The sequence below is a fragment of the Hipposideros armiger genome, unplaced genomic scaffold (assembly GCF_001890085.2).
Source record: "Hipposideros armiger isolate ML-2016 unplaced genomic scaffold, ASM189008v1 scaffold_1, whole genome shotgun sequence".
NCBI lineage: Eukaryota > Metazoa > Chordata > Mammalia > Chiroptera > Hipposideridae > Hipposideros > Hipposideros armiger.
The window spans coordinates 8,095,721-8,113,298 of NW_017731351.1; the positions used below are offsets into that span (position 1 = coordinate 8,095,721).

The window sequence follows — 17,578 nt, forward strand, 5'->3', positions numbered from 1 at the left end:
GCCTAACTCCGACTGGAACGGCCATCCCATGAGGACAGGCATTTGCATCTGTCTTCTTCACTCCGGTGTCTTCACTGTCTGGAACAGTGCCTGGGACGTAATAGGCACGCCATAATTATTTGTGGAATAAAATAGTTGTTGCGGAATGGATGACTCAGCCCAGGGAAAGTTTGAAAAGAGTGCCGGTGAGAACTCGCCTCTGGCTCCTGAATCCATGAAGTTCTCGTTTTCTTGGCGAAGTAAGGTTTTCGGCTCAGGTTACGGGTGGTCTAGAGGCTCTGCATTACGACAGAGACACTGCAGGCCGGGGAGAAGGGCTAAGGTGTGCGGAGTCTGTTCCTTTCCTCCTGACTTCCACCCTCACGCAAGGCCTCCCCTGGGACTGAGAATGGGGACACCTAAGGCAGTGATGTCCGACCCAGTCAGGGGTTGGGCAGCTGCTGAGTGAGGCAGGAATTGCTCGCTGTGACCATCAGTTGCCCCTGAAAGGACCAGCTGTCACATTCCACGCCGTTCACCCAGTGAGAGCCAGGCCTTGCCCTTCGCATACCGAAAAGAACACTTGACCCCGTGAGGACATAATGTCCATTTGTGCTGTGAAAAGTGCCCGGAAGACAGAAAACAGAGATGCTCCTTTGTGCTTAAAAAAAAAAAAAAAAAAGTAGCGTGAAGTATTGGTGTTGGAGGGTTCGACAGGCAGGTAGCTTGCAGATGGGCAGAAGTGACTGAGCTTTCTGCGGAAGCTGACATTTTTAGGGGCTTTGCCTCTTAGATACGAGGTCTAACGTACACTTGCCATAAAAGCTGTCTTTGAAAACTGACATTTAAAAGCCTATGGTTAGCAGTTTCTTGGCTTGAAGAAAATGAACTAAATTTGTTGAAAGAGCAATCGATGACAGAAGAAAGACTTTATATCGACACCAGGCGAGCAGAGGGTGCTGGTTTTTGCTTAGGATCCTTGAAATCTTTCTTGTTTATTTTTTTGTCTTTACTGTCTTATGTGACCTTGGACAAATGCTCTAACTTCTCTCCAATTCTTATTTGTTGTTTTTACCAGTGCTATTTTTAAAATGTCATCCATCTGAGAATGGGAGCACATCCATGGATTTGATATATTTTTCTAGTCTAATTGTCTTTTAAAAGAACTTGCCTGTTTTAAAAAAATATATAAAAATTATATTTGATTAATCATCTTTTAAACAAATTAACCTCTAATATCTAAGTCTATAAAATTATTGGTGAAATAATTGTTTACCAGGAAGGATGAAAAATACATTGTTGGAAGTCCTCATTCCATGATGTTGCCTAATGGGAAATACCTTGCCCTAATGTCGGGGGGTGGGGGGTGGGAGGAGATAAATACGGGAGAGACCTGGGTTTGAAGCCTGTAAACAAGACTTCTGCTCAGGCTGCCGAACTAAACAGATGCAGAAGAATTCCCGCCCCATTCTGTAAACAAGCGGAAGATATAATAACATTTCACCAAAAGCAATTTTAGAAATTACAGGTGAGCTCAAGAAAGGGAAAGCCACAGCTGTCAGAAACAAAGAGGGGAGCCCCAAGGTAAGAGACGTGGGGGACCAAAGGCTGGATGGGCTCACGGAGCTCTGAGATTGAGGGCAGTGAGATGAATGAATGTCGAGGGTAGCACAGGCAGGTGGGGGCGGGGAGGTGAAACTCAACTCACACACAGGTGGGGTTCCAGCTCACCACCATGCAGTGCCCGGTGGAAGGTCCTTTGTGTGGACACTTCATGACTGAGGAACGCGGCGCTCCTGCAGAAAATGGTGCCTGCTCAGGACTTATAGCCAGAACTAAGTCTGTTCAAAGAGATGGACAACGGGGACTAGTATTGAAAGGAAACGGTAAAAAGGAGGAGGAATAGGCAGGTCTGAAAAGAGTCAAGTAGAAATTCTACAAATGGAAGATAGTTACTGAAGGACGTGAACACCATTGTGTTGATTGAAAATTATGAATAATGGCTTATATTTTGTGTGGTTTCAATGACATTGTTTTTTTAACCAGAGAGAGCTTTTCAGCCCACAGTTAGGAAACTGTTTACCCTGTAAGTGTTCTCGAGTGTAAAACACGCAGTTTGAAATTGAAGTTGAAGTTGGGAAAGAGGTTCTAACAGAGGAGCCCTCTCTGGACCACCCCGTGTGGACTGAGAGAGCCTCGTCCAGGTGAAGACCGATGCTTCAGGCCCGCGGGGAGCAGGCCATGCTGTGCCTCTGCTCCTCTAGTGGGGTTGATGCTCACGGGCCACCAGTGCAGCCTTCACACCCCCTGCCCTCCCCTGCACCCAGATCAGGTCACAGATCACGTCCCGGGTTAAGGGTATGTGTCGCCTGCAGCCTGGGACCACTATGAGCTAACTGGCCCACACCAACTTCCGTTCTCGAGGGACTCCATAGAATGACCTAAACCAACCAACATTATCACTTTTACTAGAAAATACATAGTGTGACTGGTTTTCCTCTTTTAAAGCTTTGAAAGCACCTGTCATCTCACTGTCAATTTGTGGTGATATCATGATGGACTAAAAATATTAATATAGTTGGATTACTGTCCATGTAATAAGCAGCCAGCTTTTTGTCCCTGTCTGCTTTTGAGTGAGCAGGAACTTTCTCCTTATTTTCTTGCTTAGTGCGTTGCCTCACACAGCTCCAGGTACAAACTGCATATCAGAAAAGTACATACTTTTCTATACTGTACAAGTATGTCAGAAGGTTTGTTGAAGAGTCTCTTTCTCTGTTTTAAACTCACCTTCCTTAAAATGAAGATTGAAAATTTAAGTCCTTTATAAACTCATTTAAGACAAATAAAAACACAAATGTCATCTCTCTCATCTGTCAGGTGTTCCTTTCTGTGCTCTGAGCAGTTGGTGGGCCCCTGTGTCATGAAACTGGCCATGCTGTCCATCCTAAGTGTCCGTTAGTGCGCGTGTGTCTACGTGTCTCCCAGTCATGATTCTGAGCTCATTCGGAGTTGTCTCTCTCGCAGCGTCTCACTCCTCGGTACACGGTAGCACCTCAGTGTTTTTTAAGTGGATGCGTGCACACTTACAGTCACCGAGCTATGCTGACACCACCGTGTCTTAGACTGAGTGCCCTCCAAGTGAGCGTGCCTAGCTGCAATCCAGGCATTTTGACCTTAGACAGAAGCCATTGTAACCATTTAGTCGTTGAGATTAGAGTGTGTAGAAATCTTACCATTTTCAATAGCTAAACAGTATACAAAAAAACAGTTGAACTAAGGACAATAAAAAGGTACAGGATAATCGGATAATTCTGCTCTTGTTAAACTAACATCCCTTTACCTGTGATGGACAAGGAGGGAAAGGTGTTGAGAAGACCAGGCAACTACATCAGACAAGAATGGACTCGTATTTCTCTGTCCTTGTTCTGCTACCCTAGAGGGGTTTCTAGATCCTTTTCTTAGAGCTAAGGGACTGGAATGAGCTGAGAAAACAAGGGTGAACCATCCACAAAAACGAAGGACTTTACATTCCTAGAGTGGAACCACTTAGAGGATAATAGCTTATCCAGCTGAGATTAAATTGCAGCAGGAAAGCGAGAGTAGAATTTTTAAGTAGTAAAGAGGAAGCAAAAGTAAGTCGAAGGTGTTTATACAACTAAGGTAATAACTCAAACTGAAGTAGGAACTAAACAGGTAAGTAAAATACACTCTCAGGCAGAAAGATAAGAAGATTCTTAAGGTCTTGCTAAGTCTTTTATGGAAACTTAAGACATATTCCCAGACAGTGTAGCTCAATCTTCTTAAGATATAGCTTGTCTTTCGAATACCTTCTGATCCATTTAAAGGAAGGCTTAGCCTGTTAATTCCTGTTTTGATTTTTCAATAAAGCCTCTTTCCCCCAAAATAAGTCTGTTGAAGGTGAAACAATTTTCTTTTTTTGTTTTTTTCATTAAATTTATTGGAGTGACAATGGTGAGTAAAATTACATAGGTTTCAGGTGTACAATTCTGTAATACATCATCTGTATGTCACATTGTGTGTTCATCACCCAGAGTCAGTTCTCCTTCTGTCACCGTATATTTGACCTCCTTGACCCTCTTCTACCACCCCCCTCCCCACTTAGAAGGTGAAATAATGTCCAAGGTCAGAAGTTTCAAAAGAAGTTGAATTATGTTCCTATATTAGCAATTATTTTCACGCTAGTAGTCCTCCTGCTTTTTAGCATCAATGATTGGCAGCTGGATCCTATTTCATTTTTAGTAGAAAAGCACTTAGCCTGTTTGAAATATTATATGTAAAACCAATATAAAATGTTCATCTTATCATATATCTTATTTGAAATGTGATTTAAAACTGGTGTTTCTTTTTTATTGAAAAAGCATGAAAAGCATTCACTTAAATGTGATTGCCAATAATTTCTTTCACAGGACAGGGTGAAATCACAGAATCAAATATAGTTTGGGACCAAAGAAGTTGAAAACACTCAAATTCTTATTAGGAAAAAAGAGTGTGAATGATGCAGAACTATTTCAAATGCTGACGTTTTGGAGTTTTTTTTTTTTTGTTTTTTTTTTCTGCTGTTTTTGTAGCTTATTGTTATTTTAAAGTACATGTAGAAATTCTTTTGTAAACACACTTTGATGAATTTATACCAGTAATTTTGGTCAATAAAATAAGCACTTTTCTCTCCTTCTACCAGGTCGTTGGTGTAGCCCAGGCCATCAACAAGAAATCGGGAAATGGTGGGACGTTTACTGAAAAAGATGAAAAGGTACCAAAACGTGTGTTTGGTGTTCTGTCAGCTCAGGAAGATGCTCTCACTTTAGAGTGGATAGACCTCTAGAATTAGCTGGTGCTGAAATTGTTGATCACAAAACATTATGGTTTAAAGTGACTGGAAATGGTCAAAAGTGTCCCTTTCCTACGGTAAATACAGTGCTGACCTGACTTTGGAGAACCTGCGGTGTTCATTCAGTCATCAGAACCCCCAGCTCCCCCCTCACTGTGCAGCCACGCCTCCCCCAGGGCCCTGTGCATGTTGGGGCCACGCCTCCCCCAGGGCCCTGTGCATGTTGGGCTGTGTGCATGTTGGGGATGTATAAAGGGCTTTAAACTCACTCGTTTACCTTTCATCACTGCTATAAAGAAATTCAACCTTGAGTAAAAACCCCTACAGCACTCCTTCAAGTTCAGCACTCCAGGTCAGCTCAAAATTGGAATTCCTTCCTGGTGAAGCAAATTTCAGAGTGTTTTATAAGTTTGCACTTAGATGATGGGGCACCAAGGTGTGAATGCAGGCTGGATTATGTGAATTTTGCGTCAGAAAGAACGGTAGTCAGCATGATTGTGTTACTCCTCTCATCTAGCTCTGAAGGCGGGTACTCCACACACCACGTCAGCTTGTTTCCATTTAAGGAAGGAAGCCCTTAGAGCTGCTTAAAATGTCATCCTGCCAGTAGGTTTTACTGTTGCTCTTGTTGAATATGTAATTATATCATGGGACCCACTGAATTCTTCCTCGTCAAGCTCATTGCTATTTATGTCACTGTCCTGAAAACCAGTGGGAGCCTTCGGAAGGCTTATGAACAACACAGAGTGCCTTTTGTCTGCATGCTGGAGGCTGTATTGGCACCTGTGTTTGTCCCCTGTCTTAATTGCTTCAGAACATAGCAAGTACCTTTAAAATCAGTGTAATAAACATCTGGTCTCATATTCTGTTGATGATACCTGAGAATATTTCGGGAGAACATGGTTCTAGATTGGCTTTCTATTCCATTATTTGTTTATAGTCCATTAATGTAACCCCTCTTGAAAGATTTGCACCCTTGGGCCATATCATCTCTTGGCAAAATAAATCCATGCTTGTGGATAATGTGTGCCATGTAAAGATGTATTTTAATCAATAATCAATATAATTGTGAGCATATCACCTGAGTATGTTATAATGAGAATGATAGATACATGCTAAAGAGAACATGTTTAAACAAATATTTGCAACTTTATATGGGACTGTTATTGCCAATATTCTTTTAACAAGCATGTGAGCTTTATTTGCTCCAGTAACAAGTTATAAACTATGTATATTTTTTCAGCATGGAGCCAAGTCTTAATGTCATTCAGACACTACACCAAATTTTGCATAAAGCAAATTTCAGTTTCAAACGCTATAAAGAGACCTGCATCTTAGCCCCTCCCCGCTTTCTCCTTGTTCGTTTACACCTGATGTAAGACTTTAGGAGACTATGTTAACATTTGTTATCCATGAGCTGTGACGTTTAGTGCACACTTGCTCTGCATCAGTTCCAAATATTTTTGCAGAATAAGCATCTACACTTTGGGCTTTCTAATTTTTATTTCAACTGTAAATGTTTTTGGATGCCTTTTGTGTTTCAGGCAATATAACAGTTTTATAGACAATTCTTATTTGGTGCTGTCTTGCCTGTTTTCTAGGACTTTGCTGCTTACTTGGCATTTTGTGGTATCGTTCTCCATAATGCCCAGCTCTATGAGACTTCACTTCTGGAGAACAAAAGAAATCAGGCAAGTCTTGTTGCTAGAAATCCTTTTCTAAAATTTGTAAATTTTCATCCAAGTAATATATGTGTAGGATTAAAAATGCAAATAGTGCAAATTCCGTTTCTAAACATTTTATTTGTTTCTTCTAATAGTTACTTCCATTTCCTATTTCCCATGCTTTCTCTCTGTTAGGCAATATTCACTAACTTAACAGGTGAGGATTTCTTTGACTTAACGCCGTCCTTTACTTCATTCCCCTTATCCTACCTGTATCACTGTGTCACTGTTTGAGCTGTTAGATAGGTTCATTTATAAGGTTAAATAAGACTTTCAGTTCTTGCTCTGTCAACTAGAGACACCATCTCTTGATTCCATGCTTCCTAAGATGAGGACATTTGCATTCCTCACCTCTCCTCGCCATCCACCACTCCTTACCTCTGCCTCCCCATCTGGACTTTTTCTTTTACACTGCCCACATTGAGAACATATCTGTTGTCTGCAACCATGATTAGCTTCTCTTAAGCTTTGTCTAGGTTAGTTCTAAAGTTGCAATTTAAAATAAGGTGTTTATAAGCACCATGACTGTGTAAACGTTGTTCATATTAGTTTTTCTTGATGCTTCTGAACCTATTTTATTTTCCTCGAACTGTTTGCTCTAGTGTAGCCTCATGCTGTTGTTTTTTTCCCCCCAGACGCTCCAGTATTTAGGCATTCTGTTGAGCTCTTTCTCTTGGAGATCTCCAAACTAAGGCTCTCCAACTTTTCTCTTCCAAGTTAAATCATTTATCCCTGTGCCTGCTGCACATGTGTCATCATAGAACTTGCCTTCACTACTTTCTTAGAAAGACTCCTCTGTTTAGCCATTGGACCCTGTAACTGCTTCTCTGTCCATTTACTCGTTTGTTTTATTGCAGCACATTCTCAACCAACTATTTGAGAAAGGCCATTGGTGTGGCAAGCTTTCGAGCTCTCGCATGTATAAAATATATCTATTGTACCATCCTACCAGCTTGGCTGGGTATAACATTCTAAATTAAGAAATCAGTTTCTCAGAATTTAAAGCTACTGCTTTGTCTTCTAGCTAGCTAGCATCCATGTTGTTTTGATTCTTGGTTCTTTGTAGATTTTTTTTAATGTTTGTAGGCTTTTTTGGATTATTTATCTTGGCTTTTGTAACTTAATTTCACAATATGACTTTTTTTCCCCCCCTTTCATTTCTCATGTTGTCACCTGGTTATCCCCTTCAGCCTGAAGAGACTTAAGCTCTTCAGTTTTATGTAAATTTTTTTCATAATTTCTTTGATAATTCATTTCCCTTGCTCTCTTATTTTCTCCTTTTAGAACTTGTGTTAGTAAGACACTGGACCTTCCATTACTTTCAACTGCAGTATTTTCCTATCTTTTTCCATGCTTTGTTGTTGCCACCTGTTAATCCAGTCCCCATTTTTATGAACACAGCTGTGATCTTATCACTTCCTCCCTGCAATCCATCATCATCCAAATTGCTTCAAGAGACATGCAGGGCTTTTGGGGTCTCCTCTCTGCTTAGCTCTGCAATCTCATCTCCCCAGTTCTCCTGTTTACTCTCTATGTTCTCATAAAACTTCATCAAAGCTTGGAGTATGCTACTTTCTCTCAATTCATTTACTTTTGACTGAAATATTTCCCTTACCCATATCACTGAAATGATTTGTACTCATCTTTCAGACCTCTGCTAAGATAATATCACCTCCAGCAAATTTTCTGTAATATCCTTTCAACCCCCTCATCAAGCAAATACTTTGTGAGATTAGAAGAAATTTTATGGAATTCAAAGGAAAGAAAATTACCAGGAAAAACACAAATAGAACTCTGAAAACTTTGTTTACTTTGAATAATATTTACTGTGCTCTGTGAAAATGTTGATAATGTTGATAAACATTTATTATTTAGAAACAGTGTGTTTTATGTATCAGATACTGTTCAAAATGCCTTATAAATGTTAATTTGTTCAGTTCTTACAACATCCCTATGATTTTAGTACTGCTGCTATCCCCATTTTCAAGAAACTTGCCGTAGATCACAAAGCTAGCAGGAAAGGGAGTCAGGATGAAAATCTGATGACTCTGGGTTCAGAGTCTGTGATTATCGCCACTATAGTAACTGCTAATACTTAATAAGGAAATTTTGTTAGTATACAGAGACTTACATATTTAATACTTGAATGCAAACTTGGTTGTGTACATATATATATAGAACTTATAACCTGTATAGATCATTTTACTGCTTTAATAATCACAAGCAATTACTAAATAATAAGCTTTTATTTTTTGTCTAGGTGCTGCTTGACCTTGCTAGCTTAATTTTTGAAGAACAACAATCACTAGAAGTAATTCTAAAGAAAATAGCTGCCACTATTATCTCCTTCATGCAGGTGCAGAAATGCACCATTTTCATAGTGGATGAAGATTGCTCCGTGAGTACAGAGTATGACTTTTTTATTTTTAGATAGACACTTATATCCCTTAAAGCACTGCTTTTAAACCCATGTTAGCCTCAGAAGCCTCCCTCAAACCCGACTGTATGTGGTGTTTACATAAAGCCGATGGTAGCATGAGCTGTTCTGGCTGAGGGGCAGAGGTGGGATTGGAGGGCGCCTTCAGCGCACCTTTTACCTTTGTGCCCCTCCCCTGTGCAGCCACCACAGGAATGTCTGTGTCCGCGTTGGTCCGCAACTGCTCTACCTTGATGACAAGGTGTATTATGGTCACAGTCCCAACTTTCCATGGTCAGGAATAGTGGTGCCCTGGCTGCTATGAACAGGGAGACCCCCCCATCCCCAATGGGTTGGGTACAAAATTTTCCTTTTACTGGAAATTGTTTAAAAACCGAAAGACATGGCCCAGTAGAGGCGATGCTATTGAAGGCGCGCCTGTAAGTCCCAAAGCCTTTACCAACAATGAAAAGCCACTCAACTGTTCTAATTAGTACATTTCAAGCCACTGATTTGTAATGTATGGAAACAGACATGTGTGGAAATATTGTGCTCATAGAATACTGGTTACTTCTAGACGGGCCAGCTGAGTTTGCCCTTAGAATTGGGACCTCTAGCCAAAGGCAGTTTTCCTTTATGCAATTTCTTTCTCTTCTCAACCTGTGAAGCACTGCTTCTGGGATATATCTTTTTGATATAGTTGTTCACTTTCTTTTTCCTTTGGACCCTGAGAAAAGGCTCTTCACTGTGGGTCAGTAGGAAAGAGTTGGGGTTACCACTTGGATAGGTCAACTACAACCCATATATGATAGCTGAATTGATGTTTTTTTGGGGGGAAGGAGAATAATAAAAGATATTTATTTAATACTTACATTAAAACGTTTTAATTGTTTTAGATAGTAAGACAGTACTGTATGCCCCAACATTATCTGAATAATTTTGTGTGTGGGCGTGTGTAATTCTTATTAATAGGATATTAATAAATGAGAACTCATGATGCTATAAGATAATCACAGTATCCTCATGGGTATTACTTCATATTTTCAATCAGTTATACAATCTTTAATATATAGATGATTACAAGATAGCAGCTATCCTTTTAGAGTTCAGGTCAGAACTCATTAATACAGTATATCAATTATGATGTTTCCTCTGTGACCTGCTCTTTAGCATTTAATTTTTGAAAGTTATACATGAGGTAGTCCTTATTTAGGCAACTTATTCGGTTGTTGGAAAAGTCATGACATATTTTTTCTATGTTTTTGTTGCAAAAATGCGTCGTGACTTTTCCAACAACCCAATAAGTACCACTTTAATTAACATTCAGCTCACGCTTCTACCACTTACCACCTATCATGGCAGCAACTGATGTGGACCAGTGGTGCTTGGAAGTATAGCCCAGAAAAATGCCCATAAGTACATTTTGCTCATTTTTTAACAACTTAGTTGTTGGGTTTAAAGAAGGAATTAAGTGACTTGATGTTTGTTTATATTACAATTATTTGTTGATTAAAAATATGTCAACACCACTAGCAAAAATCAAAAGCTAACAAGAAAAAAAATGTACTCAGCATTTCTGTCCCCAACTTAAACTAATATTTCTGTGTTTCCTTCCAGTTTTTATTAGTTATAGATATAGCTTGGTTGTGAATATGTATTCTGTTTTTGGTTTTTTTTTGTTTGTTTATTTATATTGTCCTTGAGATTCCACATGTAAGTAAAATCATATGGTATAATTTTTGTCTTTCTCAGTCTGACTTGCTTTACTTAGCATCATACCCTTTAACATCCATCCATGTTGTCACAAATGTAAGATTTCATTCTTTTTTATGGCCAAGCAATATTCCATCATATTGTTGATGAAAAATATCCAGACTAAGAGAAAACTTATAAGAGTTTATTTGAGCCAAACTGTCAACAATTGCCAGGAAGCAAAATCTCAATGGATAGAGGAAATGCTCCTGTATTCTGTTTTTTAATGTAACTTCAAAAGTATTCCTCTATGTAGCTAAAACCTGTACAATTATTTTAGTGATCTCATAAAACATTATTGGATGATATGTCTTTTTAAAAAGATATTCTTTACCTGCGATCTAACATATGCATAGATGCAAAAACTCAAGGATTTTGACTAAATACAGAGAAATTTTGAAGCTAACATATTTATCAACACCTCATAGAAAAAAATAGTACTCAAATAAATATTCTTGCAAGTGGAAATCAGAAACTACATGACTTAATAACGGATGTCATAAAGTAAGTACTTGGTTCAGTTCAATCTGAGAGTAAATTAAAAAAAATATACAACTATTAGTGTGTCAGTCATTCCTTACACATGTATGTCCATATCTAGATAGTTTTTATTACCTTGTCAGACATTTCTCAGCCTGTGTTGTCGCTCTGTTTTCAGGATTCCTTTTCTAGTGTGTTTCACATGGAGTGTGACGAATTAGAAAAGTCATCAGATACTTTAACAAGGTAAAATGACTTAATCTCTGTCTTTATTCGCAAGTATATAATACTGGCTAAATTCTTATTGCATAATCCCTTTAAGACAGAAGCTACACCTATTTTTCCCCCACAAATAATTTTGTTTATTAAAATACTTTACTGTTTGATATTAAAAAGTTTCAATTTTTCTTTCACTAAGTTGACCTATTAGAGAATTATTTCATAGAGTGAATGGTGTCACAAGAGCTGTATTTCAGTTCTGTTTTTTCATTGCATGTTGGAGCCTCCCTGGAAATCTAACAGGTGTCTGAACACACTTTTCTATGCGTCTGTTCTGCTGTGGAATCAGCGTGGGGATTTGATATGAGAAGGGAGCCTGTGGTCCCGCTCACACCTGTGCACGCGCCCCGGGGCTCGAGTCAGATCAGGCTTCTTTCGTAGTCCATTTCTTTCACATGTGTTTCATAATTTTTAAATTTGTATTCACTTCTGTGTTCGTTGTCACTCAGAAACAATAGAAAGTATTTATATGGTGGAGGTTGTAGATGGTATTATGACAGTTTTATACATGTATGTGCTTTCTGAAAAATTTGGAAATGTTCTAATTTAAATGTTCTAATTCAAAATTTGGAAATTACCAAATGTTCTTTCTCATGCTTCCTTTTCACCCTTAGCAAAAACTGGTGTTATTTGGCTACGTGACAGGATATTCTAAGGAATATATGTCTGCCAGGATAAAGCATCGGAAATTCTTGGGCACATCATCCATTGTTTATTTCTTTCAAATTATTTTACCACAATTATTGATATTCTATCTGAAAGCCTCATATGATCATGGAAATAAAACATTATCTTAACTTTACTATTTGACATTAAATTTCCAGATATTTTTCACTACACTTGACCTATCAGAGAATTATTGTATGTAGTGAATGATGTCACAGTACAGTCCTCAGTAACTAAGCATCTTGGTGGTCATGCTTTAAAAATAACCTTTGCGCGAATCTAGACTACAGAACATTCTATGACGTAACTGGCCTGGTCTCTTCAAAACGTCAGTGTAACAGAGTACAGTGGGGGAGGGGCTGTTCTTGGGTGTAACAGGCTGTGCTGGAACCTGGTTTAGATCCTGGCTGAAAACAACACATGACAGCGATCAGACAAGTTTGGGGACGACGGGAAATTTGAACATGGACTGAGTACTAGATGGTGATGGGGAATTATTGGTACTTTTTCTTTGGAGTTAGGAAGATATTGTGGTTAGCAGGAGAATGTTATTATTTTTGGGAGATTCATGCTGACATACTTAAGGGTGAAGTGTTACGATGTCTGTACCTCACTTTAAATTGGTTCAGCCGAAGATAAGTAAGCAAATATAGCTGAAATATATATATTTAAATAAATATATCCAAACATATGTACATAGATAATGCAAATGTGGCAAAATATTAAAAAGTGTTGCATCTAGGAGTACGATATTCATTGTACTTTCAACTTTTTTGTGTATTTCAAAATGTTCATCATAAAAAATTGGAAGAAAATGCCTGTAATAAAAAGTTGGAAGCAAAATGAAATGAAAGTCATGTCTGCAGATCACGTAAAGCAGAACTGCAGAGCAAAACACTTGACTGCACAGCCTGGCTCTGATCCGACCGCCCTAACCACTGACCCACGGATCAGCGCAGGCCTGTTCTGCCCCGACTGGACCTTTGCCTTTCTCCTTCACCTGCCGTCTTGCCTCATGTTTTACTGTCCGCCTAGGTCTTCCCCCATCAAAGTGGAGCTACCACAGTGACTTAACGTTGTTTAAGGGACTGTATTTAAATCAAAACTCATTATTTCTGGACTATTATTTGAACAATAGGACACCATGAAAGGCCTTTTCTCCTATTAAAGGAATGTTAGAGTTAGCAGAGGGCAGGAAGTCACTTGGGGCAGATCGGAATTCACTGAACTCAGAAGGTCTCCCTGACAGGCCCTTGTTGCTGACCCGGGTGAGGGCTGGGTGCCCAGGCAGATAAACCAGGTGTCTCTACCCAGAGAGTCTTCTGCAGCCCGGGAGGTTAGTCCATATGGTCCTACTGGATTAGCTGGGCTTTGTCTCGCTCTCGGCATTGCTGGTCAGAACCGGGGTTTGTATCCCACCTCCATGCCTGTTCTTTCCTAAGCGCCGTGGGTGTGTGAGTGTGTGTGTGTGTGTGTGTGTGTGTGTGTGTGTGTGTGTGTGTTCTGGCATATTTGACACTGTTTGGTCAGTATTGAGTGCTTTTTGGATATGTGATGAATATGCACACTTTCTGCTGAGTGTGTATGCCTCCCCCTCCCATGCTGGCATCAGGCTATACTGCCTAGTTCAATGGCGAAGCTGCTTATTCTTAGGATGAGTGTTGATATATTACCATGTTTTGCTGCGTAGAATGCTCACCCACATTTTTGGCCCAAACTTTCAGGGAAAAAATCTTTTGTTTTAATTTTTTAATTCAAATTTTTATTTGTTTATATTTAGGTACTTGTTTTTTGTATTATAAAGGAATTTTAGCATTTATTTTTTAACATATTATGGTACAAGAAATTTTATGTAGCAAATAATTACAAAACACAAGAACAGATACAAAGTACAAGAAATTTTATGTACCGGCAACAAATTTATGATATTTACCATCACAGAAGGCCAAGAACTCTTCCTTGTTGCAAGTTTGTTGTAAATTCAACAAACTGATTATCGTATTTTGGATATTATTTTGCATGTGGATATTGTTATTGATTTCTAGGGTTACACTTTTAACTCATAAGCATAAATGAAAGAATTAAAAACATTTACATAGATACGGAATTAGTACTACCCATGTATAATGTGCATCCTTATTTTTCCCTCACAAATTTGGGCACAAAAGTCTCATTGTACATGGCAAAATATGGTATCTTGATTTTATGATGCTATGACATTTTGTTGCTTTTTACAGAGAACATTTGAGAAAGCTTCTACATGAGACTCATGTAGATACTCGATTATTTTACTTTTCAGTGTGCATAAATAATGAATTTCTATGTGTATGCAAATATATAATATAAATATATACATGTATATTTATGAATTTACATTTATCTATAGGACAATGGGAAAATCATTATGACAATGCATATTAAATGTATAAAATAGTGAATTATTTACATTTACCTTTTGACTATTTGTGCAGTGACATGTCTGTGTAGTTACATTTAATCTTTGTTATTCAGCCTGGTCCTCTAATTCCGGTTAGCTGAACAAGCCCAGTGATTTAGTGTAATAGTGACCCCTACTGGTGAATATGCATTTTTTTTTAAAGCAAAGTCTTACTATACAGGTATTTAATTCCTTACTATATATTTGATTTGTTTCTGATGAATACTATATTCCCTCTCTGTAGGAAAAATAGAGGTACCTTTTCATTTATTTCTTTAATCATTTCACAACAGTCTGAGTATAAAGATATTTTTTACAAAGGATAACCAGGTCAGTGCGATTGCCTTAAAGGAGATTCATTTTCATGCATCATTTGAACTGATTCAGTAAATGATTTTACAATAACGAAAATTGTTCAACACTAATGCCTCATGTTGGCAAAACATTTTAAACTTAGCCTTTATTTTATTTTTTTTCTGTTTTTTTTTTAAACTTAGCCTTTATTTTAATAATGCAGTGAAAGACGTCTTTGTGAGGTACATGTGTTTTTAGTGTAATAAAAATTAGACAGCAGGCTGAATTTGGCAAAAACTCTGAATTAGAATGTGTTTGGTGACTTGCGCATTCTGAAAAAGGACTAAACTGATATTCACACATCACCCGCAGACTCTTTATTATCTTTCTAAAGTTGCTCATTGATGGACTTCAGGCTTCACCCATTCTCATTATTAAACATTGTCAGCCCAGATGCTCTCCATGAGATGAGCTGCGAGGCAATCAGATGATGTTGGCAATAAAGAAGTCATTCATTTTAGGTAGTTATGTGTCGGTTGAAGTACATGGCTCATTTGATATTTTCCCAGCCAACCCACTTATTATCTTTTGTAAATTAAAATGATATTGAAGACAGTTTTGAAATGTTAAGTGTAAAACTAAAATACATCGAGGGAACACAAGATACATAATTATTAGAATCATATCATCCTTGGGAGAAGGGACATTAAGCTGCTGGGAGTTGGGTCGCCCAAGATCCTCTGGAGGGAAGCTCATTCCCAGATGGCTGGAGGGTTTAGTTCCTGTGCTTCAATTCACAGACCCACCCAGCCAGAAGGAGAAAATGAATATGGTGTTGTACAGTTTACGTTAGTTCTAAATTTTAAGAAATAGATATTTTAGTGCTATCATTCCATATTAGTTAATTTTATGTTAATGTGACAAATACATAGAATCAATCCTCTAAACTCACTTTCTTTGAAATATATACGTATATATGCTAGTTAATACTTGGTAATTATTATTATATTAGAAAGTATAATTATAGTTAGATCCAGCAGTGCCTACTGCTTTAAAAAGTAATGAGAAGGTTTTTACTGCTTTAGAAAACTGTGGGTACAGAGCAGAAGAGGATAGACTCTGAAACCAGAATGGTTGCATTTAAAGGTAACTTCCACCACTTCCTGGCTGTAGAGCTTTGTGTAAATTATGTAACCTCGGGCAGCCTCAGTTTCTTCATCTGTAAAATGGCGATACCGATGGCAGGATTGTAGTGAGGACTAAACGAGATAGTGCACATAAAACGCTACTGAAAATTTCCAGCACGTAGTAAGTACTCTGTATTAGCTGTTATGTCTTTGGTTTACGTTGCCTGCAGTGTTTCCCATGAGGGCGAGCACAGGGATTTCTCAGTGCGTCCAGCCTGCATGCCCCTAACTGTCTTCCCGTGGATGCGCTCACGCACAGCTCCACTGATGTCCGCAGGGTGGAAAGCCTGAGACGTCTGAGTCAGCCCAGCTCCTCCAAGCAGCAGATAGATGCCAGGGCTGGATTAATGTGCAGGAGATTTGTTAGGGGAAACCCCGGTGAGAATCCAGAGGAAGGAGCTGGCAGAGGCTGGGGGAGCCATCAGACCCCGCACAAGCCAGACCCAGGGAGAGGGGGGACGGAAAGGAGGGTTTTGTGGAAGCCTGCGACAGCCGGCACTTGTCAGCAAAGTTTGGCGAGGCTGCGGCAAGGCCTCTAGCCAGTCTCCTGTCAGACGAACCCTGGGTCTCCCAGGAGTGCGCCGACCTTTCTCTCCCAGCTGTGGTCAGCCTGTCCAGGAGCAGCCCTGGGAGGCACGGCCTGGGGGCAGACATGGCCCTGGGCTCCAGCGCATGGCAGCTGGGGACCCTGGTCAGTTCCGCGTCCTGCAGCAGGACCTCTGAGAGGTTCATCGTGGCCACACTTTCAGATCCTTCACTACTGTCCTAGCCTCGCGTCTTCAGCCCGAAACCACCGCTGTATCCCTGACAATCTGGAGCTGTTGGATGTTCCCACATACACAGAGGACACTTCCACTTCCACAGCGAGTTTCATGCTGGTTTTTTCTCCCTGGAATGCCCTCCCGTTCATCCCGGATGTCTTTTAGGTGCTACCTGTCCACCTTCCCCACCCACGTGCTGTTGCATTGTTACCAGTTGCCCTGGTTAGGGTTAGGAGTGACTGTGAATCATACACTCCCAAGATAAAGACGCCTCAGCAAGAATGCGTTGTTACTCTCTCCGAGAAAGCCCAGAGGTCCGCAGCGCAGGCCTCCGCAAAGGCCTCGGGGACCCAGGCGCCTTGGGGGTTCTCCCCTGAATCTCCAGGGTGCCGCCCTTCCCTTCGGGGTCAGGGGCGCAGCTCCAGCCATCATGTCTGTGTTTCAAAGGGTAGGTGGAGGGCAGAGAAAGAAGGGGCAGCGAGCACGCATCAGCTGTCTTTTGGGTGAGGTTTCTAGAAGCAGCCACATCCTAACTGATTACAACTTAACGCACGTGGCGACACCAAGCCACCGGGCGGCTGAGCCATGTACTTGCTTCATTCTGGGGCCACGTGTCCCAGGGAAGAGAGGAGAGTTATGGAGGGATGGCTGGCAGCCTCTGCGCTAGGCTCTTCCCAAACTGTGTGCAGCGAAACATTGTCGTTGTCCTGGCATAGCCCTCAGTGAGCCCCTGTGACACCCACTGACCAACAGG

The 17,578-nt window shown here is 40.0% G+C and overlaps 1 protein-coding gene across 6 annotated transcripts in view; it reads left to right on the forward strand.

The window, feature by feature from the left end:
- The window catches only part of PDE5A (phosphodiesterase 5A), a 119,347-nt gene that overhangs the window by 46,311 nt on the left and 55,458 nt on the right, over positions 1 to 17,578 (forward strand). For all 6 annotated transcript variants that reach the window (XM_019623990.1, XM_019623914.1, XM_019624299.1 and 3 more), the window contains exons 4-7: positions 4,679 to 4,750; positions 6,430 to 6,519; positions 8,813 to 8,950; positions 11,379 to 11,446. In XM_019623990.1, the coding sequence (XP_019479535.1) occupies positions 4,679 to 4,750; positions 6,430 to 6,519; positions 8,813 to 8,950; positions 11,379 to 11,446 (368 nt within the window). The remainder of the gene's footprint in view (positions 1 to 4,678; positions 4,751 to 6,429; positions 6,520 to 8,812; positions 8,951 to 11,378; positions 11,447 to 17,578) is intronic.